Below are 27,175 nucleotides of genomic sequence, written 5' to 3'. Positions count from 1 at the left end.
TTTTAAACTTATGCATTCCATAGCTATTATACTTATGCAAATAACCACTAAGTTGCACAAATATTATAAGCTTCTTTTAACACACACACACACACACACACAAATCCATTTAAAATAAAAAACTTAAAAAAAATGCTCTAGATAAAACTTTCTTTAATATTTTTTAGCTCGTTCTTTTAATCACGGCAAATATTTTTTGTTATTCTGATTCTGAATGCATGACATTTTAACATATCATCTTGCCTGCCTTTGTATATCTTTTGATTTGTGACAACAAGATAACAGTTGCTACTTGCATTAGTTCATGACAGTGACTCATCTCTGTGGAAGTTAAATCCTGGCTCTTATGATCCTGGCCCAATTAAAGCAAGTTTATTTTGCCATTTTTAACTCAACATTAATTAAGAGCTTGTTACCTTCTGCAGGTCTTTCTAATGAAGCTGGAATGAATAGGGATTGCTGCAGAAGTAAAAGCTGCCAAGATATGAAAATCAATGTGTGTCTGTTTTTCAATGGAATGAGGAAAGAATTCTCTCCTGGAGCGGGGGGGAGAAATCCACCTGGAATGACAGTTCCCTTTCAGAAAGGCTAACATCTTTCCAAACATTAAAACTGAGTTCCAAGCAAAGAGAGAAAGCTGCTGTGTTGCCATCCCTTGCCACAGGACTGAAAAGCTTCTCTCTTCTCATTTGATATAAAAATAATACCAAGGGACAAAAGAAGGGAATGGGGACAAGAGGAGGAATAAGCCAGAATGAATGATGAAACTGCAGAAAAGCAGGGGCCAGGCTGAAAGCATGTGTGCCTCCTGTGCCTCCTTTAAGACATGGAGTCACAATGGAAGGATGAGTTGTCTAGAAGGTTACTTGCTAACAAACAACCCTCACTGGCCCAGTTAGGAATATCAATAAACTCAATAAAGCTTTTTTTTTTTTTTTTTTTTTTTCCCTTCTTTCCTTGTCTCAGGGGAGTAAATATCTCACTTTAAGGAGGTTAGAAAATACTGATGTTTTCACTGAAAGTCACTCCTTTCATCCACTCAATACACATGTGAAAGTTTTGCAGTATGCTGTTATCCATCGGTCAATGGGAACGGCAGCTCAGTGCGCTTTCCAGGGGACACTGGGAAGTTCTGCTTATTGACGTATTGCAGTATGTGAAGTGTAAACTGGTTTCCTCATTAGTAACCAGACATATCCAAAGCTTTCTCATCCTGGATACTGACAGGATGTGACTGGCTAGCAATTTTACCAAGTAACACATTTACACCTTGGGGAAATATACTTTCATGGTGGATACTGAAAGTGCTAATTGACTTTTTTTTTTTTTTCCTAATACCTAATAATTGTTGAAACTATTAAGTCTGGAAAAGCGGGTGATTTCAAAGAACTGTAAATTAGACATTAGAACATTTTTCAGCCTGTCAACCTATATGCAAAAATCTTAAAAAGTCAATATTTAAACTTCTGTCCTCTGGACTGAATTAATGAATTCATCAATAAGTCAATCATAACTGTCATAATGCAGGATGCCTAGAATCTAATAACATCATATATGTAATTACTGCTACAGTAAGTCATTGGGAAGGTAATGCAATTGCCTTTCCCTGCATCAGCAGAACAGCAGAATGGAAAAAAAAGCTGAGCTAAATCTAAGACATTCAGGACACATTTGGCATTATGCCTTAGGAGTGGGACATTTTTTAAATGCTTTTACTGTATGCTTTTGATGGTTTCTTCCCCCACTTTCTTGCACTATTTATCTACCCAGTTTCTTAACACATTGTATGAATTTGCAAGTAGGAGTACAAATTAAAATTATTTTAAGCCCTATGAAAATAAGCAGGCAGAGGAATGGGACCTTGTAAGGGTTTAAGGTAAAGGTGGATGTGAGAGCTCCTCATGCATTAGATGACAGAGAATCCTCACTGAAGGCAAGTCTTAAAAAATCTCAGCTGTGACAAACTTTTCAGTAAGTGCTTGCTCTTAGGTATCACAGTCAATTGACCAGAAATCACAAATCCAAGAGAAACCACTCTTCTCGCAGTTCATGGCAGAAATCATGGAAATGCCTCATCTGAGTACTTTCTCCTGCAGCATCAAGAACAAAACCCATCTACAAAAGCTTTTACCATGTAAAACAGTCTGTGGTAGGACAAGTTCATATATATATATATACATGTATATATATATATATATATGGGTACAGGCTTTTGCTAGTGCTGACATGCTTACTGTCCATTCTCTCATACAAGCAGCATGGATTTGCAAATGGATTCCTCAAAACTCATTCTGAAAATAGGCATGTATCAAACCAAATGGAAAGGAGGGAAGAAAGGAAGGTTAAATAACAGACATCAGAAAGAGAATAATGAGATTTGGAGAAGGGAACAAAAGAAAGAGAAAAGAGAAAACAAAGAGAAGTGTGTGTGTCCTGCTCCCCCCAAGTCCTCACCCAAAACACCAATCCCCCGAAAATGCACAGATGGCAGCACCAAGGAGCAGTGTAGGGACCTCATTCATGCACTAGGCTACTGGAAAAGGGGAGATAAGGAATATATGATTGGGACCCATGCTCTCATAAAAAGAGACAGCTTGACCAAATTAAACTGGGCTGTGTTTCATTCACTCTGTAGGTTCTGACTCATTCAAAGGACATTAGCAACCGTAAGGCTGACTGCCAACTGCTTCCCTATTCAGTGTTTATAATTGGAGCGGAGGTGGGAGGTGGTAAAAGCAGGGAAGAGGCATTACAAGGCCAAAGAATAGAGTGAAAGGTAAAGCTGGCCAATGGAGTTAAAAAGAGGGGATGGAAAGCAAATTAGATACCTCATGCTGCCAAAGCAATAAAACAGCGAGAGTCTGGAAAAGAAGAGAAAAGAAAATCGGTGCAGGAATGGAGAGGAAATGGCCCAGTAAGAATAAAATGAGTGGCAGATGGAAGAAAGGAGGATGGGGTCAGGGGCAATCAAAGAAACAGAGCACAGATAAAGAGAATTACATGGGAGGGAATTAAACAGTGGAAAGACTGTGTCATTACACAGAGGACATCAGGAGATCTCAAGTGACTAAAGGTGAGAAGTTAAACCACAAAGGAGTGGGCGAGAGATAACAGGGGAGAAATGAGATGTTAGAAACAAAGAATTGAAACCATACCTACCACCAACGCTGCAGCAGAGAGAGCAAGCTGAACAGGAAAGGTCTGAGAGTGCACTGAGCAGATGCCAAGAAGTGAGACCAAAGGACTTCACGATGCATGTACACTGGCACAACACTAGGATGTTCTAGTCAGTGTTAGATATACCAACGCAGATTCCTTTGAGATTGAATAACTTTATATACCTTATTTTTTGTCCTGCAAACAGATTTCCTCTTCTGAGCTACAGTAGCTTTTGATCAAGGTTCTTCCTGTGCAGCAACCAGCAGGATTGCTGCGTCTGGAGCTCCAAGATCTTTGCTGCTTTGCAGTTTTGTCTGCAGTTTGCCAGCACCTAGCAACCTTCTGTTTGGATTCTCCAAATCTGTAAGGTTTGCTCAATCTGGAAACTTGAATTTTGGTATCAAATTCCCACTGACCAGACACAATATAATTTGTGGGGAAAAAATAAGTGGTAAAGTAACAGAAGTAATTCTACTTCCAGTTTATGCTCTGAGCAGTCTATAGGCTTCATCCCATTTCTAACATATAAATACAAGTTTTAAAATTGATTTCAGAAGAAACCTGGAACACATTTGTATAACGTTCTACATTGTTGGCCTAAAACATAAGGGCACACAAAACCAAAATCCCTGTGAAACACTTGTAACAGCACAGTTTGAAATGAATAGGTCTGTCCCAGCAGAGAATTCTCTCAGAATCATGTATATCATTGGCATTTCCATTTGTCACTAATATTCTTTCTCCCAGTAAGGACGCTATTCAGAAACATCCTATTTCGTAATTAAGCCAGACATCCAGATTTCTAATAGAGTTTTCTGCATCTGAAACCCAGCTTCAGAGTCCTGATATTAACAGTTCCCATCTTCTTCTGTCAGGCACTTTAGTGCCTCGTACAGCAGAATCTGTTATATCTGTACAGTATTTTCTCCTATAACTGACAGCTGAGGTAAAAGAGGTTCTTTCCCAGACATGGAGGATTTTATAAGCATTACCAGTAATGCAGTTGATTACATTATTTTTGCAGAATGCTCAGCCATTTACAGTGAAGAAACAGACAGATGCCGTGCTGACCGCTTCAGAGAGCACCAAAGGACTATTAGAAATGGGGTCCTAATCGAGCTATTGTGTCCCAATTCACTTCTAATAACTGTTATCTCTTTGTGTCCTTCAGCAGGGTTTCCAAGATGCTAGCCATCAGAGCTTAATAGCCATACAGATTCTCACTAGCCAGCAAAATTAGATGACAAAATAATTTTCTACCAAGTTTTCCCTGTGCTTATATTTATCTCAGATGTAATTCTCACAGTACCTATTGGCATTACAATTCTGCTTCTGTTCTTCACCTATGTTCAGCGACTCATCCAGAACATCTCTAAGTCTCGCAAATTTGTGCATTCTTTAATTCATCTCCTTATGCATTTTTCAATGTCCTATTTATTGAATTTCCTGCTTTCAAAACACTTTCTGGAGTCTTCTAAGATTCATCTTGTTTTCCATTATTTTATTTATTTTATTTTATTTTATTTTATTTTATTTTATTTTATTTTATTTTATTTTATTTTATCTGTCTTTTTTACTTCAAGCTCATTTTAGTAAGGACCAATAAAATTCCATTTGAGCTAGACTAGCAAACAAACCCTTGCTTTTAGTAAACTAGATAGGTTTTAAGTGAACATGACACACATGAAGAAGTGACAAGACATAACCATCGCATGGAGTTAACATAGAAAAGCGTCATTAAGAAGGGACAAAATAAAATGAAAAAAATGAATGGCAAAGTGAGCCAGAAGAAAATGTGAATGAACTCCTAGGTATAAGTAAGATAAATTAGTGGGCAGCTATGGCATAAATCAAACAGGGAGGCTTGAGAAAACACATGCAGCACTGGGGAGAGAGATTCAGCAAAACAGCTTTCTGAAAGCCCCCTTCAGTTTCTCAGCGTAGGCAAACTGGCTTGTACACCTCTGTAGCTTTAACCCTAAGGTGGAGATTAAAAGTGGAGAGAAGACAAGTATCATTTACACTGCACCTTTCCCCAAGGTGGGGTAATCATCACCTCAACACCATTTTGACCCCTTGAAGAGTATGTCAGAAGGAGATACCACCAATTTTATGTCTTCTCCCTTTGACCAACAGTCTCCTTTTGACTTCTATAGCTCTTTCTACTGGCTAGAGTCCCTTCCCCATATTTCCTTTATGTTTAATTCTCTTAATCTCTAATCTTACCTTTATTCCTCCTCCTATCGTTACTTGAGTTTTATATTACATTGTATTATATTCTAGCCAAAAATATGGATTTAAAACAAATAAATGATGAGTAAATGAACAGAACAACAAAGTAAAAAACAAATAAAAAAAAACAATACATTTTTCCTCTCAGTAAGGTAAAGAATATTAAAATGCAAGATAAAGAAATAGTGAAATATAAAGGCAGAAATTCCTGCAATACTCAACCCATTTTCAGAGTACTCATGTTTTACATTATGATGTTAAAAGTTTATAGTATCTTACTAGTCAGTGGTTTGTTTTTTTTTTTTTTGTTTTTTGTTTTTTTTTTTTTTTTTCTAGTGTAACTTAAAGGATCATTTCCACATGACTTTATTTGCATTTGCACAGAAATATCTAAAAGGAAAATCTGACTTCAGTAAATGAAGTAGCCAAAGCAGTATGGCAATTTCTGACATCTAACTTCTAACCCAAAAGCTATACTTATCTATACACATGTGTGAGTACATACACCTGTTACAATTGTATGTATATGCATATTAATAATTCATATAAATATTTGCGTTTATATAACATGAGCATAAGGAGTTTTTAACAGATAAAATAAACAGTGGAAAATCCATGAGGGAGCTATGCAAGTCATCCTAAGTGAGCAATATTAAGAGATAAAATCCCATCATTCATCCTGTATTCGATATATATTTTACAAATATATTCCTATAAAAATGTTAAAAAGAGTTTTACAAATTTTATTAGGATTATTTTTCACATCCATCTGCTTGTAAAGGCAGGCTCCCTTAGTACTAAGATTCCAACTGTAGAGGGCCCTGAGGGAGAAGAATAGTATATATTTAAAAAAAAAAAAAAAAAAACCTCTCAAATTATGCAAAGCAGATTTCCAGCATATAAAAAGTGTCATAATCTTAAAGTCTGCTGTGAGCTAAAACTATGTGCCAATGGAAATCAGGGACTCTTCCCTGACTAAGAGCATAAAGTTTCCATTTTCATTCCTTAGATTTGCAAGATATCTCTAATCTGCACAGCCCTGGCACTGAACTCTGCCCAGCTCAGCTCTTCAACAAATTTAATTTTTAGCAGTGTTTATGCAAATTCTATGAAGACAAAAACAGGAACAAAGAAAAATGTTTCTCTTGTAAGAAGAAGTACTAAAAACTGTGCAATTTGATATACCCCAGAGGTCTGGAATTCTAACCAGGCTCCAATTGAAGCCTCATCCAGCAAGGGCAGAATAACTGGTCAAATTGGCTACAGCTGCATGTACCCATACCACGTATAAATGGTCACCTAGTTAATCCATGCAGCATTATACAAAGTGACGTGGGACCTTTTCAGGAGTCAAACTGACTGAGCAGGCACACAAATGAACCTGCAAAGGGTTCCTGCCCAGTAGGTATTTACATTGTAAAGTCACTTTTCTCTAGCTACTTGCAAGGAAAAGAAGACTTCTAAAATAAAGGAGAAACCTCATTACAATTTCAGAACCCACAAAATCTGCTTAAGAGAACTGTCTTCCAAGAATATATGCTTAAACATGGATGAATAAAGTAATAGTTCATTCTTAAAAGCAATCATTTTGGTTGTAATCATTTTATGCTTTCAGTTGTAATAATTTTATTATTATATATAGACATTTAATATGCAGTATGGTGACTGGATTAGAAGTACAATGGAAAGCTATTCAGTAATGGACTGAAAAATTCAGGAAAGTTGAACTGATTTGTATCTAAAGAATTGTCAGAGCAAGATTTAGCTGACAGTTAAATTTAGCTGATAAAGCTAAATACTGTCTTAAGATGTAGCTGTGCATTTGAATTGCATTAGCTTTCCAAAATAAATTATTGCCATGATGAGGTTAGATGATAGAAAGTGAAAGTGAAATACAGATAGTTATACACATATGTAACTTGATAGTCAGGGATCAGAAACATCAATCTAGTGTAACCTTAGTGCATTCAGTTCATTTTGTAAATACTCACACCAGCAGAACAGCAAGTTGAATCAGGACTACTCTTCGCAGGTGCAAATCATTACACACTGCTTGCATTTGCCCAAATTTCTGGGTGTAAGTCTATGTCTACATGCTGCCAGATCAGCAGTTTGTAAGTGGGTGGCTGAAGCAAGCCAAGATTTCAGTGTTATCTCTTCCAGATTTTTCCGGTACATTAGTATACACTTTCTGGCTGCAAACAATAACATACTGTATATGTCATATTGTTAGTACTATGCTTTAATTTCAGATGTAAAACTGCCTCTCAAAATAGCGTGAAGAGTGAATTAAAAAAGAATGTCATAATACGAGAGCTGTGAGAAACTAGAAAAGACAGAGGAACATATTTTCAGGTTCCTTGGATATATCACAACATATGGTCTAGGGAACATTTTATACTTACAACAACCCCAAAATAACGAATTGTCATTCATAAGATTCTTCCATGCTTTTGAATTCTAAAGATCAGCATCTTATCTCATTTCCTCTTTATTGTTGGCATAAATCCACATATTCCAATAGCATCCAATATGAGATATTTAATTTATTAAAGAAAAAGTCTTTGCTTTTCTGGTCTCTGTGTGTTCCCCACATCCACACAGGCTCACCAAAACTGAAGTTTTCATAATATGGAGAATTGTATTACTGGGCTGTGTTCACTACATAGAATTCCAATGTTAAGATTAAAATCAAACACTGTTCCTTATCCTAGGTACTTTCAAATTCCAAGATATAAATAACTAGCCTTTTGACTTTTGACGAGAAGGATTTTAAACTTTGAATAATTTTAGCTTAAATTCTCAAATACTGAGATCCATCCACAGCTCCCATTATTTTCACTGGGAGATGAGTAGCAAAATCTCACATTTTAAATACATGTAACTCCAGTAATTGTAGAATGATAAATATCACTTTAGAACACTGAGACACTGAAGTTTATTAAGATTTCTTATAAAAAGAAGCTGAAACTTTCAGCTGCAACTTTATGTTGCTTTCAAATGTTTAATCTACAAGATAATATGAATTACACGGTACTTTTAATTACCATAATTAAAGCAATAATCATCTTTTGGAAAACAACTTGGTCACACATCAATCATCATTTCTAGAATACCAGAAGCATGAGTAAAAATTTCTTATGTTACATATAATATCACTTCAGTTTCCCTACTCTCCTGCCAGTCTGTACAAACCGATTATCAATAGCTTTTGGCTGCTTTGAGAGACATGGAGGAAGTGACCTTAACACACCCACAGCAGGCATAGAACTGCACTAGACTTCATAAATTCTCCTAGTGCAAGATGAGCAGAGACTGTCCTAAATTTTATGGTTGTTGAACACACCCCCTTAAGCAACTTGTAAGGCATCTGGAGAACAAACCCGGCATACAGCTGGCCTGTACTAGAGAAATTCTGTTCCCTTCCCAAATTTAAGTTAACGTCAATGCTCCAGTATGGCTAAAATGAGAACACAAGTTAAATCTTCCTAGTTTTGCTTGAAGTTTGGACCTTACTATTTGCACTAGAACGCACTTCCCTGTGTTGCTTCAATATGTAGTTATAGAGCGTGAGATCTACCCAGTGTCATATAATCTTTCAGTTCTACACACACTATGAATGCCTACCATTTTGTAAACACAATTAGAATAATATGGATGAAATGGGAGCTGTATTTTTTATTTTTTTCCCACCATTAGCAACCTGGATTTTATATGTCCAACATTTAAATAGCAGGTCTATTACAGAATGCTGCTTAACTGGGACTCAGAATTAAAATCAGTGGAACAAAGGAACAAAATGCTTTCATGAGCTTCATCTAGTAGACTAAATACACTATTATGCTTTCTGTGCATCTGGATAGCCATACAATGTACGAGGGGTTGAAATTACTTTTGAATACCAGAAACAATGTGTTTTTCAGGATAGGAAGTATTTCCAATTACATTGTAAAAATGAAGGGAAAATGGGTTTATTTAGAAATACTAAAGCAGTTCAGTGAATTAGTCCAGTTTGATGACATTGATGCAATCCAGCAATGAGCTTGTTGCTCAAAAATTCCTTATCCAGGAAAGTATGCAAACCCAAACATAAATATAAGCATTTGAGTAACAAACAACTGGGTTAAACAAGTGCTGCTAACTATTCATGTCCCATCGTCAATATTCCTTCCATTGGTGAAGGACCAATGTTGTCATCAAGCAGTAGCAAATACAGACTCTTCTGAAAAGAGGAGGAAAGGAATGAACTAAAGCTTGCTTGCAATAAGCACGGTGGCTGACTGTGGAGGAGTCCTATGTACCCCACAGAAGAAACAGAGAAATGGAGACAGAGTGATGTAAGAGATCTTGGTTACAATGCCTTCCTCCAGCTTATTGTGGAAGTATCCAAATGAGCACAAGAGATTAGGCCCTTCAGGGGCAATATTTATTATAGGCATAATGATAGTGTTTTGTCCTCAGCTTTTGGATGTTGCTTTTTGATTGGAAAATACTTGCATACAATATGCCCATAAATCCAGACAAAGTCAGGAGGAAATAAGGTGGCAATGGATGTTTTTCTTTCTTAAGCAACATTCTACAATTGTTTTGATAATGAATATACTCTAAATGCTAATAGTATTTTGCATTTGTAGAAGTATCCTTAATTTACTTTGTAGGAAAATACGATTTCAAGGAATTGACTCTTTGCACAATTCCTCTTGACTAGACTTATTATTATGAAAATCATTCTACTTCTCGATAAATAGGATAAACACACCATTTGTAAATACTTCTGATCTGAATATTTTCTCTTGAAAATTGTTTTGATTGATTGATTTATTTTTAATATAATTTCCTGAGGAACTTCTGTAGCACTTAAAAATACAGAGTAAATACAGAGTCATACCAAGTAAATACAGAATAAATTTCATGATATGGATACCACTTTATGAACTACTGAAAAAGGAAAGAGACACACAGTGAGAAGGGTACAAACTGATGCAGGAATTAACATAAACTAGTAGAAATAATAACTCCTTATGGACTGATAGATACACTGTCAAAAAATTACTTATTTTAATTCAGACAGATATGTATCAGACATTCAGTTCTCTTGCTAGTAACTAATTATGGTGAAAGTATGCAATTCATTATTCAGACCATTGTAAGAGAAAACTGTCATGTCTATTGCAAAGACATTAGGCAGCTCCTAACCTTAACTGTGATCTAGCTTTTAATAACTGCTGAATAGAATTAGTCTGATTTATTACTGGCCTCAAAACTCCTGTTCAGAGGTGTGCCATCTACAAATATGGCTGCTTGAACTTCACTGCTTATCTTCCCATCGAGTAAGGAAGATAGCTATTCTAAAGCAGAATAAAACCTTTAGAGAAATACCGGAGCACTAGATAGCAAAGTATACAAAACTCAGCATTTGCTAATATTTGTGCATTCTCATGATTTTTTATTTTTTTTTCTTTACCTCCGACATTCTCAAGCAGAACAGATCTATATGGAAAGTCATAAAATTCACACTACTTACCCCAGAGGCTAGAATGACTTCCTTCACAAATAAATAATTAGACAGATTTACAAAACGCACATTATTTTCCCAAGTGACTGGAACGGCTCCAAGCGATTAAATACATAATTAGGTAGTTTTTCTAAAATGCTTATTATTTACCTGAGAGTCTCATTGCAGACTCTCTGGTAAATACTGTCTCCCTGCTAGCAGTTATTACCAAAAACGCCTCCATAATTTCCAGCCTTCCTCCAGCAGTGATATAAACAGAGGATATTACTTGGGGCAATGGATCATGAAAAACAAAATCTGACTGTGCCAGCCAGCCTATTTAACTGACAAGCTGAGCTTCTTTTGTACCTGGCATTGCACTCTTTCATATTACAAACAGAGTAGAAAGAAAACAAAAAGACTTTTCAACTTTCTGGTACTTTAGTTTGTGTTTAAACTAGCCAAAAATCCTGCCAAATGCTGTGCCTATGCGTATTTATGCACATGCATGAATATGGAAGAGAGAAGGAAAAAAAAAACCAACAACAACAAAAAAAAAACATAGCCAAAATCTATTAACTGCTCTTCTTTCTGGTAAGGATAATGGAGGAAATATCAAGTGTTAGCCATAAAACAAGTAAGCAAGCCCAGAAGGCCCATATTCCTTCTGACATGGGATTTTCTTCCCCACACAGCTGTCTTGGGACACATTATCAGAGAGGACAGTGCTTCATCTGTAAATACTGCAATCACTTCTCACAGCATCACGCATGCAACAAGTGCTTGAGAGTATTCCTGCTCACAAGTCGCTGGTTGGTGTCTACACTGAGCACAGAGACAGGAAAAAAAAAGGTCAGCCAGTAGACCTAACTGGCTCACCTATGCAACAACTGCCCTTTTCCTAGTGATCATGAACAATAAAACTGATCCTCAAAAGTGACTCTTTTACATTACTTTGATCTGCCCAGAGTCCTCATTGCTTTGTGGTCCTTACAGAGGATATCAAGAGTGACTGGAATGTCAATTAGAAATAAGAAAGCAGGAGGAGACAGAAAGGCACGACAAGGTGAGAAAAAAAAAAAAAAAAAGACATGAGAACTGAAGAGCAAGAAAAAAAGAGATGAAAAAAATACAGAGGGTAAGACAATAGCATTTAGTGATCAGCAAATAATTCAACAATGAAGCCCCCCCCCAAAAAAAAAAAAAAAAAAAAAAGAAAGATATTGGCACCAAAGGAGGGAAAAGAAGATATTTTGCTTATCAAAAAGGAAGAAAAAAAAAAGAAAAAAAAACGTTAGAAGAAATAAAGTAGAATAATAATAAGCTTATTCTTCAATAAAAAAAATAAGAAAGAGAAAACTAAATGGTAGACTTTTACTATGCATACCTTTTTCTTTTTTTTTTTTTCTAGTAAGGTGTTTCACGTGTCTAGCCCCCTCCCCCGCCCCCCCCCCCCTTTTTTTTTTAACACCTTCATTGAAGCTGCTTGTGGTTTTACACATATGTAAGATGAGTTCATGGTCATAAGCAAATATCCTAAATGGGGATGACAATCTCTTCAAAATTCTAATTTGATGCTAATAGAGTAAAATTCTGGCCTGGATACTCAGGCCATTTCAATAAAATTCGTAACAGTAAAAGTATTCTTGAGGCACTGGTGAGTGTCTTGTGCAGGGTGAGCCACAAAGCTGAAGGTGGAGTAGCTGAGATGTGCACCAAATGACGACAACTGCACACTTTGCCAGATCATTGCTTTTATAGCAGGCACATCATTTTTTATGAGGTTTAAAAAGAGATACCTAGGGCAAAGGGAGACGGAGAAAAAAATGGGTTCTGACAGGCAGATAGTGGGTGACTCTGATAGCACACCACGACACTACTAGATACTCTCATCTTCAAAGATAATTATTTCCATAACAATCTGACTTCTTTTACAAATAAATAGATTACAGGTTGCATCTTGGTGTTTCAGTTTAGGCATGTCAATGGCATGTAACACATAACACTTCACATATTATGCATTCTTTTGAATGTTGCTGTATTGGCACTTATTATTTACTGTTGAAATTTATCCATGAGCTTTTGCAATAAACAAAGTACTCAAAGCTATTGGTAAGCAATGTTGAAACACTGCTTGGACTAAACCTAGTCCAAGTGCTAGTGAATGAGGCAACTAGCAAGGGTCTGGCAAGTTTCACTTCCTCGAGAATTTCAGTAACAGCGAAGTGATAAGTGAACCTCCTTTGCCCCCATTTTCAAGTCATTTAAACAATATGTAAGTAAAATATAGGTTCCACTGTCATTCTTAACAAACTGTACCTCCTGCTTTTTATCCTTTACCTTGGCTACGATTCAAATTGAATTAAATATTAGAAAACTTCCTTTTCAGAAGGTGTCTCTGATTTTCTCCAGCCATGCTATCCACCTAAATTCTGCAAATTGCAATGATAGTGTCCGTACATATATTTAAAGGATAAAATATAAAGCATTGCAGTAAATACAGCAGTATTAAATGTTCTGGCAGAAGTTATTGTCCTGTTACTTTCATTGAAATAATGAAGCTACTTTATGTTTTAGAATTGGAAAGTGAAATATAAACATTTCTAAACTAGCTCAAATTTATCAGGCAGCAAAGTAAAAAAAAAAAAAACAACAAAAAAAAAATCTAACTGTAAGCCTCTGAATAATTTCTTATTAAGACCTTATTAAAACCCACCATCTGCTTAAACATTTTTTTTTTTTTCTTAAAGACTCTTATTTTCAAATAAACTACTTTGTTATCATACAGTTGACAAATCTGTGTAGGTAATAGTGTGATAGTTTAGTATCTTATTGTAATAGCCTGTGAACTTGCAATCCAAACTTACTTATACCACTACCTGTTCTCATGGTCTTTTCTCAACTACCTGTGTTCAGTGCCAGTGCTCTATCTAACCACTTTGTGTAATGTGGGTTCCAAAGAGTCAAAAAAAAAAAAATCTCAAGCAGATAGATTACAATTGCAATATCCAAGGACCAGTTCTTGAAATTGGCTGATGGTACCAAGTTCTAAGTGAAAGTGCTGAAGTATCATGGTCAATACCTGATGCATCACATCAGTTTAGAGACTGACACAATGCAATGTGCAGGTGCTCAGATTTCATAAACATTTTATTTTTAGTTAGTTTGAAAGGACTTTCGTTTAAAGCACTGAGGATTGCATCTCAGTGACATTTCATCAGTGGAAGTGGCAGCATGTTGTTCCACCCTCACTTTTAATTTCCACAAAGTGCTTTAGCTATGAGGAGGACATTTGATTTCCACGCTTACAAGGTCATTTGTTACATTTTTAGGAAAGAGAACCAGGCTATCAATTGACAGCAGCTGACATGATGTCTTTGGGAACATGAACACAGATTCTCCAAGGACCACAATGAGAACAACAAGTTATTGCATGCAGACCTACCTTTCAACCATCACCAATTTCAGCCACTGCTATGGTGGACTGTATTTGAACCTGATACAGAATGAAAATCTCCTTACTAAAAAATACACCTTATCCCCATTCTGCCATTTCTTTCTTTTCTTTAAATATATCTCTGAAGAGATAAATTATATTGATGTGCAGTTTGAACCATATTACTTTTTATAACCCTCACTTGCACCTACATTGTGCAATCATTTGGCACATCTGCTATATCAAGAACAAATCTGATTTAAGAGTTTTAATAAGAACTTGCATCAATAAATTATAACAGATTGGTGATTAGTAGTATTATTTATATGCAATATTTTTGTACCTCTTATAATGCTGATGTCTGCTTCACGGGGATTAATTATTTTCATAATTTTGTCTAAGTAGTAATATAGAAAATGTCAAAAAGAAAATTAGATTTTCACTTTCCAGACACAGAAATTTAATTAAAGCCAACTCCTTGTTGAAGGAAAACGTCCTTAGCTGGTTCTGTGATGTAGCAGCAGCTCTACATGCTGCCATGTGGGAGACCAAAGCTTAGAAAGTGACTCGGGGAATATTAATCACCAGGCTTCAGAGACTAAACACATGCTGAATGTGCCCCAGTTGGTCCCAGCAACTTATTTATGGGGTATATAAGGTAGCAGACATTACTGAATTCTTACAAAGGCTGCTGCTTGCAGAACCCACCTTAGAGATGGTGCTACACTGAAAGAGATCCTCTGCTCAGATACAAACTCATCTCTCAGGAAATCTGCAATTATCCAAGCATGAAGGGTCAGCTTCTCTTCCTGTTATTCTGAAAGTGTAAGCTAAACTCTCAAACACATTCAAGCTATAAAAATTAGTGTCTTCTACAGTCCTTTGGACATTTTCAGGACAAACACCCAGATGTCTTCAGTCTGTTGAAGAACAGTTCACAAGTAAACCACTGAACTACTGTGATTGAAGGCTAAATTCCCATGCATATCAAAATGTGAGAGAAGCTGGAGACATTATTTCACCATTTTACCCAACCTTCTTCTTCAGATCTTTTTTCTTTTGTTCCTTGAATAGTCATCAACATGTCTTAATGCATGTCTCAATTGGTTGGAGGCTGAAAAGTGGCTGACCAACCCAGTCAAGGGTTGATATACCCACATCAAGTGATTATTATCAGATAAACCACTATAGGCAGAAGCACTTTCAGTCAGAACGAATATCCTTCATTTCCAAAGAAAAAGTCACAGCTCTCACTGACCCCAGGTGAGACAAAAATGCACCTTCACTTCAGCAGGACATAGTAGTGAAAGACTGCCCATATTCTGTCACTGTTTCGGTATGTGTATTTTACATTGACACTGGGCAACTTTTTCTATATGAAAAGAAGTCTGCTTTGAAAGATCATTCCTAGTTGCTTTTAGAGCCAATTAATTTCTAAGCAAGATTTTTTCATTATCTCTTGCCCTTCGGTATTACTAACTGGAACGAGCCTACATGCACCGTCATCTCCATGTAATTTAAAAATTAAATATATTTCAGCAGAAGAAGTAGTAAGAGATAAGGGAGAAAAACACCTATAGTAAGAAAGCTCATGCTGAACTTAATTATGGCAACTCAAAGAATCATGTGGTATAATTTCACTGTAAGCTGTTCCTGGAGAAGGATTCAATGCCTGCCTCAAGCATATCAAGCTCCACTTGTTCTGAAGATTTTGAGACTGTTTAGACATGGAGTTGGCAATCTGCTGTTAGAGAAACAGAGCAAAGACTTGAGGGGAAAAATCTCAGATGTTGCAGCTTGAACTTCAGTCAACACTGAAAATAGAAATGAAGGAGCTGTTGTGACTTTCAGTCATGTCCTTTGTGCTAGACTCTTGCGCTTCTGCTAGTAAAGGACCACAAAAAAGTTCTTGATACACTGTTGGTTCATGTTTATTTTATGCTCCTACTAAGAGGAGAATTTACATTTAAATTTAAATTTTAAAAAAGCTCTTCAGGAAACCACTGCAAATTCAATTACCTCTTGAAAGTAAAAATCTGATTTATCTAAGATGATTTTGATTCACTTCTCTGGTAAAGTCTGGTTGGAATAAACTTATAGGTAGTGGAATAAGGTTAGCTTCACCCACTAGACCAGGGTATAAGGCAGTCTAGCTGTATTATCTGATAAACTTTTGACAATTTTTAAAAAGAATGTGGGGATGTGGATGACCTTTTGTCAGTAAGGCTCTCTCCTCCAGGGTGCTGCACAGATCTCTGCCACTTGTTCCGTGCACATACAGTATTATAGAAGAAATCATTTCTCATCTCAGTCTATTAAACAGTAGTCTGTATAACTTTAAAGGAAAGGAAATCAGAGGAATCTACTTTTAAAACATATCAGAGGTGAAAAAGACGCAATATGTTCCTAGGAAAAGCACTGTAAGAAGGGTCACTGTACCTGGCTTCCGATACAAACTCAGTAAATGATCTCTTGTGTAACCTCTAGCTGATGTGTCACCTCTGCTTCTCTTCCCTTCTTTTGCCACTCAAATGGTAAGCCCAAAGGGACAGATGTTGCCTCTTACTAAGAAATATAACTAACATCTAAGTCAATGCAGTATGTTCAAACTACCATAACATGAATAATAAAGAACTGTGGTTGTATGAATGTGATCAGGACGAAGGGAAACCTCTCACTAAAAGTGCAATGCAGACATATCAGGAATTTGCCTTAGATAAGATAAAAGCAACAGCACATCATTTTCATACAATATTACTTTTGTGAAAAGCTCAAAATTAAATTTAAATTTTCACAGAATCACAGAATCACAGAATTTCTAGGTTGGAAGAGACCTCAAGGTCATCGAGTCCAACCTCCAACCTAACACTAACAGCCCTCCACTAAACCATATCCCTAAGCTCTACATCTAAACGTCTCTTTCATTGCTTCTAAGAACTTTAGAGTATCTTAAAAGGAACAATAAATAGTTAAGGAAAGATGGTCATCTCACTATCTCATTGTATAATCTTTCATAGTTTGCTCTTTTTTCGCTCATCTTTCTGCCTCATCTAGGAAATATTAATTTCAGTCATAATGCTGATATGGCAGAATCCTCCCCACCCATATACAAAGAAGGATCTGTTTTCTGGTGAGACATTTTCAGTGATCAGTCTGTGAGTTTAGCTTGAACTGACAGAGTAGAAGCCCTCTGTATATCAGCAACAGATCACAAAATTCTCACTTTGCCTGATGATTTTATTTACAGAAACAGTAAATACTTATTCTGCCCATAATACACAGGGAAGATATGGTCAGAATTAATGAGTAGGATGAACATCTAAATTATTTTTATATAGGGAAATGATCTAAGGTTCACTGTTCATCAAACAAATGCATGAATGTATTAGGTTGTATAATCTACTTTTTATGAAAAGCTTTCCAGGAATGAGAGGATAAAAAGGTTTTGCTTTTCTACAGTGATGCCCTTTACCATGGCAGTCCTTGCATTCCCTCTGCAGAAGGAGTAACCAGTTTACACTGAGGACAATGACATGAGGACAAGTAGGCATACAAGCCCTCCTTAGACTAGACAGTAGAATTCAGCCAGATCCATGGGAAATTAATGACAGAAATCATCCAGGAAAAAAAAAAAAAAAAAGAAAAAAGTCAGTTATTTCCAAATGCCCTTCCAAAAGATGCTCAGGTATCCCTTTAAGAACATGAATAGAGAACATGGTTGCATTCCTGCATTTTCCCTATCATGGGCAATGCTGGAAAAAGAAAAACACAACTAGAGCTGTCACCACAAACACTCTGAAAACTGTAATTGCTTGTTTATTAATTCCTTGGAGTGGAAAAAGCCTCTTCTAAGTTGTACAATATGTAAAGAATAAAAAGCATTTTTCCAGCCTCCTACGCCTGCTTCTGTATGCTCAGATATTTCATGCAAACAAGAAATTACAAAAAGTTTATAGCTGTCAGGAATTTAGCATAATGTGTCTGCTTTCAATCTCTTATATTTTATTATTCTAATAATACAATGCCATTTCCTACATTACTTGAAATACTTTTTAAGCAGGAGAACACAGATTGCAGAAACTGTTCCTGTATCAAGGCTTCATACCAGGTAAATTTTGCTTCTTGTGCTGACTGCTGCACTCTGATTTTAGACCCACTGTCTACCTCCTCACCTCCTTCACTGAGAAGGCTCTGTTTGTAGATCACTGACTGCCACTTTAAAATCCCTTGCACAGGAACACGCACACCTTCCTAAATGTATTAGGGATTTTGTCTATAGCAAAAAAGACTCAAACACACTAGTTGGAGCAATCAAATCAAATGTGGCTTTCCTCCTTCCTTTTACTTGCAAACTTTGCTTTGACTATCTGTTTATTCTCCCCTTTTCTTTTTGGGTACTACAATTTTGAAAGATGATTCAGAGATTCATCACTGCTTTAATGTCCTCCACAGGAAAAGAAACATCTCTGTTAATATACAAATAGAATCTAATGGGGATAAAAAAAAATAATCTTAAAACATATGCCTCTTTTATCCTTCCCCAGCAACTTTCTTCCAATGGAATGTGTCTCTTTAAACATTTTGTTATACTTTAAAGCTATTGGTGGTAATTTTACTCATTTAATTATATATATGTGGTAAAATGAGATTACTTCCAGATACAATAGTGCTTTACAGTCATCAGGAGATCTGCATCTTTTATCCAGATTCATTTAAAATACATAATGCATATGATTACTCATAAGAAATAAACTGATGCAAAGACATTTTTGTAAAGTGCCTACAGCAGTGCAAAACCTTGCCTTTCCTTGGCCTCGCCAACTTTCCTTCTCCCAGAGAGCCATGGAAGTTTATTTTACCCTGGGGACTAAGACCCCTAATGCCATAATGCTATTTTAAAAATGAAACAGTGATCATAAGAACAGTATATGTAATACAATGGGGTAATACGTTGTATATTTGTATACAATTCCTGCTTTGAGGCAATACTATGAGATTCTTTGCCCTGCACAGTAACTAAATAACCATAAATGATCTTTCATGCATATGCAAATCTGTTCCTCTAAGCACCTTATTAATTATTTCAAAGATACTTGGAGGTCACAACTCATGGAAATTTCTATGCATGAAGCCTCATTAATACAAGACACCACACAGCGAGATGGGATAGATTTTTGTTGGCATTTAACAAGGGCAGAGAGAGTATAATCTGTAACGTTTACTTTTTTATTCTAATGACCGATGAAATAGAGCCAGCTTCTATCCATAAATCCTTTCTCTGAGCTGATACAGTGGGTTTGAACCATGGGGCTGCTACCACAATTTTCTGAGCAACTAATCCTATCAATGCACCAGAGTTACTGTGCTCAGAGCTGTAGTTCTCCCATGCTGGCTGTTCTCAGCTGGAGTAGCACTGCTGGGCACTAGATTAGCAGCTAAACACTAAGGAATTAAGAATTTTGTTCTTTGTCCAAAAATCTCAGCAATGACACATTTTGTATAGGAATGTAGCAATGTTATGGCATTATCAAGGTGCTATACCATAGCTCATCAGATGGGATAGCCTTCTGAACACCTATTATCTTCTACATGATTAGGGTGAATAAGAGAAAAAAGAAAAAAAAAAAAAGAAAAAAAAAGAGAGAAAAGCAAGGATAGAACCCCACAGAATACCTGAACACAATTACAAAATGCACCTTCTGGCATACATGCGCCAGGAAGCAAGATATTAAATGTACTTGAGAACCACTATTTAAGTGCAATCCCTAAATCGTTTCCAGCACAAGTTATCATACATATGTGATAACACTGATCTTGTCTGTCATAGTGACCCTTTGCTGTAGCAGCTGTTGTTTATTTTTATTCTGGTGTGTGTGTGGTGCTTTCACCTCTAGATTGATCCAATAAAAGATATAAAAATCTTGCTATGTTGGTACATTCCCTTGATAAAAATCGGGAACAGTGAGTCAAATGTTAATGGAAACTGCAGGCTATGTTCATTATGTTATCTCTATTTTTCAAAAACACTAGAATGAACACAACTAATTGGAAGTGCAAAAAATTTAAATAGGCTTAATTACAAAACTAAACCTTCTACAGTTCTAGGGCAATGTGTGCACATATGCCTTGAAAAAATGGGCTAGATTTTAAGTAAATTAATTATTATATGAAAACAGAAAACTGAAATGACTTTTGCAACATACAAACCCAGAATACTAGTATTTTCTGTTCAAGACACCATGAATACCACTTCGACATTAGTTTGTAATGTTTAAAAATATATGAATTAATACAGACTAGGATTTTGATCGGTCTGTGTCACCTGGTTGCCTACTGCAACATAAAGCTCATTACAGTAAACACAACTCTGTTTTGTATTCCTTTTACAAGCAGGCTTAAATCAAGATCCAACCTTTCAATAAAGCTCAGATCAAATATATTTCGCTTTGAGTCAAGCACTGTTAGAGATAACATGTATTAAACCAACATTGCCACAATAAGAAAGAAAAGTAATTTCTTGGCAATGTCCCATGGTATTCATTCCTATCAAGAGGAAATAATTTTAGGCTTCACTGAGGTAATTAGAGCAGGCTGTGTCAAACACTGCTTTATCTTCCTCACATGTAAATACAAACTGCAAATTGCAGTTACAAAAACAAAGATTGTGAACTGTAGATTGCAAACATGCAATCTTATACTATTCGGTAGGAGTGCCATGACAGGTAGAAAAGAAAATCACATGATACTGTTCTGAATATTTCTTAATTGAATACACTAGTGATGAAAGCTGCTGAATCCATAGCTATGAAGGAGGGTAAACTGATTTGTGGAGCAGTAAGAGCACTGGGACTGGTAGCACAAGCTTTCTTCTTCACAGGTGTGGTGGAACTCAGCCTCCCATCTTTCTCACATGACAAAAGATAACTTTGTCATCAGTTCCTAACTCAAATAAAACCTAACTCTAGAAACAACCAAACCTCTTGCACACCAGCAAATCGGGTTAAAGGTAGCTACAAAAAGGAAGCAGTAAAGTCATAACAGCACCAATCAGACTCTTCAGGCTGCAATGCAGTCTGAAAGATAATGCTTAGAAATGCTTTTACTGATGCAGACCTGATAACACAACAAAGAGAACTGACAGAGGTAGCAATCAATTTTAGGTTTAGATGGAATAATATTTAAAACTGCTGAGTTTTCACAGATTGTGACTGAGAACCTTAGTAACACGAAGTGTGTCAGCACAACATTATGTCAATGCTTCTTAGAGATCAGCAGGCTGGCTCTGGTGCAAGCAGGTATGCCTGGACAGTACCAAAAACACTGTGCAGCAATGCTAGCATTTGCCTGGACAGTCCACATCAGTTTACCAACAGTGTCAAAAAGCCTGTCCTATATGCTATATTGACACAACTATATTTCTTTTCCTTCAGCATTACAATTCTCTGACTCAAGAATCTCTGTACTACATTGCACTGGAGCACAACTCATTGGCATAGGGCAGCACCTCATCAGGCAGTTTTCAAAGTAATATTCATACTAGCTAGATAATGGAGACAAAATGTATAGCACTTGTACTATTCTTATTCTTGCTACAATTACTACAACAACTACCGCTATGACAACTACTTTATTATTCTATTTATATTATTTGGAAAACAGCTTTTTCATTTGGGGAGTTCTGAAATGTGAAGATTAGCAATACTTTAGCTTTTCCACGCTCAGTTATTTTAATACAAAGTATAACATATCTGAGACTAGGTTGGCAGATGAACCCTATCTACGGTACCAACTTAGTGACCACACTGACCACATGATGCTACAGTAATGGTGAATGAAAGAGCACTGGGTAGAAAGTTCTTGTTAGGTTCTCCATTACAAGTTTTCTTACACAATACTAAAAATCAACACACATCAGTGTGTACATGCAGTAGCAGAGCAAGCTGCATTTGAGGAGGGATGGAAGTAAATCTGGCAAGTAAGCAGCACATAAACAGTAATTCTAGTGAAATGTGATTTGATGACCACTGATACATGTAGATCACTCCTGACGTTATTAATAATAAATAATTTTAATGGCTCTTATTAGTATACTTACAACATCCTTAAGGCATGCTCTCACTATGAGTAAATGCCACTCCTAAGAAATACTGACAATTTTTCTCCCATGTAGTGATTTGAAAGTTACCTGTCAGCTATTCAGGCATCCAGGCAGTTGTCATCTATGCAGCTTCTAATATGTTGGAAAATGATTCTTATAGCACTACATAGAACTTGTTGCAAATATATATGTATGTAAGAAAATATAGCAACAGGAAAAATAAATTCTAATATACTTCTTCAAAGTAAAATTTTTGAGAGGATTGCAGTCCATGAGCCAATGTAATGGAATCAATTCTCAAAACACATCTTCCAGATTCATAGTCTTTGTTTATTTATGCCAAACATTTCCTATTCAGTGAAAACAGGTTATCTACCACCTTTACTGGGTGATCTACATTTTGTTCAATGCAGTGACAATTAGTAGCAATAACTACATCAACAGGAAGGCTATTGGAAATTCCTATTGCAGTCTTTTTTTTTTTTTTTTTTTGTTAGCTCTTGAAGACAGGCCAAGAGAGTTAACATCTTATTTCACTCAGAAGTGGAGATGTGCAGGTCAAGGATTTTTTTATTTTTATTTTTTAAACCAGTAGTGTAATGCTATCTTCTGTTAGCACTTCACAATTATAAAACACTTATATACATATAAAATATCTGCATTTGCTTTTAAAAGAAATGCTCTTTGGAATCCAGTTAATATTCCAGTTCACATGCTCAGCAAGAACCACCTCAATATTCAAATATTTCCTCCATGAAATGAAACAATTCCTTTGGAAAGTGTAACTCCGTAGGTATACTGAAATTAATTGGCAATTAAAAAAAGAAGATCAAAATCATATATCTATATATATGATTTTTTTTTTTGAAAAGAAAACCCACTAAGACATACCTACACAAGGGAGGGAGTAGCCAAGCTCCAGGTCATGGATGAATTGACGGTCATTCAGCATAGTCACACAGTACAAATGGAAGCAGTCTAGGCAAATGACATGGCGATGCATGCACTGGAACACAAGCACGGGACTCCTGTTAAAAACAAAACAGTGAAAATGAATGAGTACTTTACCATGTATACTGTGGACCAAACTCCACAAAAATCCTCATATTAAACTTTGAATTTTGTAATAATTTTTCCTTAGTAGTAGACAAGACTAGTGTCTACATAAAGCCATATTTTCGCCTGGCATACTGCAGCACTTTTAAACAGAGATGGCTTCTAACATGAAACAGTTGTAAGGTACAGGAAACAAGTTTTTACTGAAACTTGAAACTGGCACTGTTTACTGTACTGAAAACTGGAACCTAAACCAAGGAAAATACGTTAAGAATGTATCCTTTGTATGAGGTGAGGTAAGATCATATATGGTAAAACATCAAATAGAAGCTAGGTGGGATTAGATAGAAATGTGACCAGCCAAAGGTAAACTGGATTTTGTGAAGACCACCCTGTGCCTTCAGCCTCTCAAATCAGCCACTGGAACTGCACAGAGAGAGCACTTCCTTACTGAAAATGAGCAAAATAATTCAGCTTCTGGAGAGAGGTATGGGATTCAATTGGGAACAAGATGTCTAAACTTCAGTGCTATATATAAGTATCTATCTGCATGCTAAGTGAAAAATTCCCACATAGTAAATGCACTCAATGGAGCCTGGAGCTGATCAGCCACCAGCTATCTGCTTTGGGCTGAAATGAATCACCCACTTGGCTCTGCTGTCTGATGAAAAATCCACTGATGATAATGCGAGCAAACATCCACCACACATGCAGATGCCTACACGGAAACAACTAAATATGGGTATCCCAAGCTTGACAGTATGCTGCTTGCGGAAATGCAGAAAAAGAACACTTGGGACAACCGAGGAAAAACAGTTTTACTCCTGAGCTTGAAACTCCCCAGCAGTGGCCTCAACAAGGAGGGGCAGTGGCTTACAAAATCCTTCTCCGAATGAGTATACATGTATAGTGAACAATATAGTAAATATTACATGCAGAAAATAGCGATAAGCCTATGGTTTTCTATATGTTAACTTCAGCTAACTGTGGGTACACATACTTTACCTGTCAATTCCAAAGTTGGAAGGCCAGGCTAGATGAGGCTTTGGGGAACCTGATCTAGTGGGTGGTGTCCCTGCCCATGGCAGGGAGTTTGGAACTACATGTAGATGGTCTTCAAGGTCCCTTCCAACCCAAACCATTCTGTGATTCTATGATTCTGTGAAAGTAATGACTATAACCTCTTTGATAAAGTCATGTGCTCTGTGCTGCACTATACCACTTGCCTACCCCTTCCTTGAGGAGTTGAGTACTACCAACCTCAAGCATCAAAGATGGAAAAATAGAAAGAGAGATGCATTAAGCTGAAAAGAGTGGTGAGATTCTCATCCAAATGCTGAAATAATATACCAATATTTTTTTTCCTCCTGTGGGCAAACATGGGTAAAAACGACTTAAATCTCAGAATCACAGAATCATCTAGGTTGGAAGATCATCTACTCTAACCTCTGACACTAACAAGTCTTCCCCTAAACCATATCACTAAGATCTACATCTAAACGTCTTTTTTTTTTCTTTTTTTCTTTTTTTTTTTTTTTCTTTTTTCCCCCAGCAACTAGGAGGAAAGAGAATTATATAGAAATATAAAATCCAGAATTCTCACATATTCACCATATTCTGTGAGACAGGTATTAAAATACATCAAATTCAGCAGAACTTGTGATAAAATCATTACAGTTAGCAATACTGTTACAGCTTCTGTAAATCCTGCTAGCCGATGCTTTGAAAAACCACTGAAACACTAAATCACCAAGCCCTCAATGTGGGAATACAAGCACAAAATGTAATCAATAATAATTTCAGATACTGTATATACGCATTTAATCTTCCATGAAAATATGCTTTAGAGTTGGACATAGTATAGAATTCATGGCAGTGTGTGTTGGTATCTCTAAAAATATAGTCTCTATATTTTAAGGATTTTGTTGAATAAAGAAGCTTAAAAACTGAATTAAATAAAACCTCCCCATTACTAATCCTTATTAGTTGCCCACTTGCTGTTCTGAATGTAACAAATAATAATTTTAAAGACAGCTGTAAGGCAAAATGAGAAGTTGATCTGTATCATTTTAGCTCTAAATGGTCCCAAAATCATTAAAGAAAAACCTGGAGGAGCAGTTATTTTGTCCTTACTGTGCAGAAGTCCCCATGGCTCATCAGTCAATGTAATCTTAAGAAAAACAACTCAAAGATTTCTTCCAAAAACAATCAAACTTGCTTATAGCTTTAAAGGATCTCACTCCTTTAGGGTTAATTGCTCATTTTTATTGCTGTGCTATCTATCTTTTTAGCTTCACTGGAAGCTCCTTGTATCTAAAGTTGTACTTCTCTGACCTTCATTTTGAAGACAAAATATAACTTTTGTGTGAGGAGCGATTCAGTGGTTGAGTATTGCTGAAAAAAACAGGCCAAAAATGAAAATGGTGTTATTAAAACTTCCACCTAAACTTGTAGGAAACCAAGACTAATAGCACTCCACTATGCAAATGAGCTACCACTATTAGTTACTAACATAAATTATTTTGTGATATCAATTTTGCTTCTTAATGTATTACAATTCTTTGAAATCAAACCATATTCTCCACAAGGAGCATGGCCATACAGGTACACATTTAAACTGTATCTTTAGGAAAAAACATTAATGTTAAATTGTACTATATCTGAACATTATCAGACTTGCAAGCAATGCGTATAAACTACATATAAATCTGAGTTCTGCCTGTATCATGAAACACAACCTTAGCTATCAAAACTAAGTCTGTTAATTTTGCAGCTCATGGTATCTGTGTCATAAGGCTTTCAGAAATATAATCTGTATGCAATGCAGATTTATCCAAATTAATTTGGCATTAGAACAGTCACTACATTGCAGCATTTGCAGATCTTGTTTCAAAAGAAAGCACTTTTAAAAGAGATATGAACTTTTGTTCCTGAGATCAGTAAAGACCAAAATGTAGAGATTATATTCATAACGCTGGGGTGGAGCTAGTAAATACTTATTTAGGATAACCCCAAGAATTATTAATAGAAGCCTTGCTTGAACCAAACACAATGTATTTTAGAAAGGAATATTATGAAAGTAAAAAAATTTGCTAGATAGTGTAACAAGGGCCCTTGCTCAATCTAACATAACAGCCTAGTAATGTAAATCTGATGTATATTTTAAAAGGTATTTCATAGGTTCCATTTACATAATGTGTTTGGCTGAATTAGAGGCTTCATGAGAATAATATATAAGAAAAATGTTTCTCACAGCAAGGGATAAATTGGTCTTTTTTGTTCGCCAATTAGGAATGTAACCACTTTTAAAAATTGAAAATCCACCATTACAATGCATCACAGAAAATTTCCATAATAAGTCACTTGCTCCTATGCTCTGATTCCTTTTCATTAGAATTTTATCAGCATGAATTTACTTAAATGAAAAAGAAAGGAGAACCTAAATGTTTCTGCTTCATGTTATTACTGTCGGATAACTGTGGCACAACAACAGGACGGATGGAAACACTGTCTGGTCTGCACGCTCTTTCCTTTTTCTCCTAACTGAGAAACAGAAAAAGCACAGATAATTCTCAGATACACTACAATAGTGCACTGGCTAAATAAAGATATGAAGACTTGATCTTGTTTAGATAAGAATCCCACTGGGAAATGAATTGTTCTAGTATATCCCAAAATCTCATGACTGCTATTAATATAC

At 36.1% G+C, this 27,175-nt stretch overlaps 1 protein-coding gene across 1 annotated transcript in view; it reads right to left on the bottom strand.

Moving 5' to 3' along the window:
• Positions 1-27,175, bottom strand: part of PRKN (parkin RBR E3 ubiquitin protein ligase) — a gene marked incomplete at its 5' end in the record, with an annotated part of 618,384 nt that overhangs the window by 264,403 nt on the left and 326,806 nt on the right. Inside the window, one exon of the mRNA XM_084284418.1 lies at positions 23,311-23,447. Within this exon, the coding sequence (XP_084140544.1) occupies positions 23,311-23,447 (137 nt within the window). The remainder of the gene's footprint in view (positions 1-23,310; positions 23,448-27,175) is intronic.

This window comes from Netta rufina (genome assembly GCF_964035555.1).
Source record: "Netta rufina genome assembly, chromosome: 3".
Taxonomy (NCBI): domain Eukaryota; kingdom Metazoa; phylum Chordata; class Aves; order Anseriformes; family Anatidae; genus Netta; species Netta rufina.
This window is presented reverse-complemented; position numbering and strand designations above follow the sequence as displayed.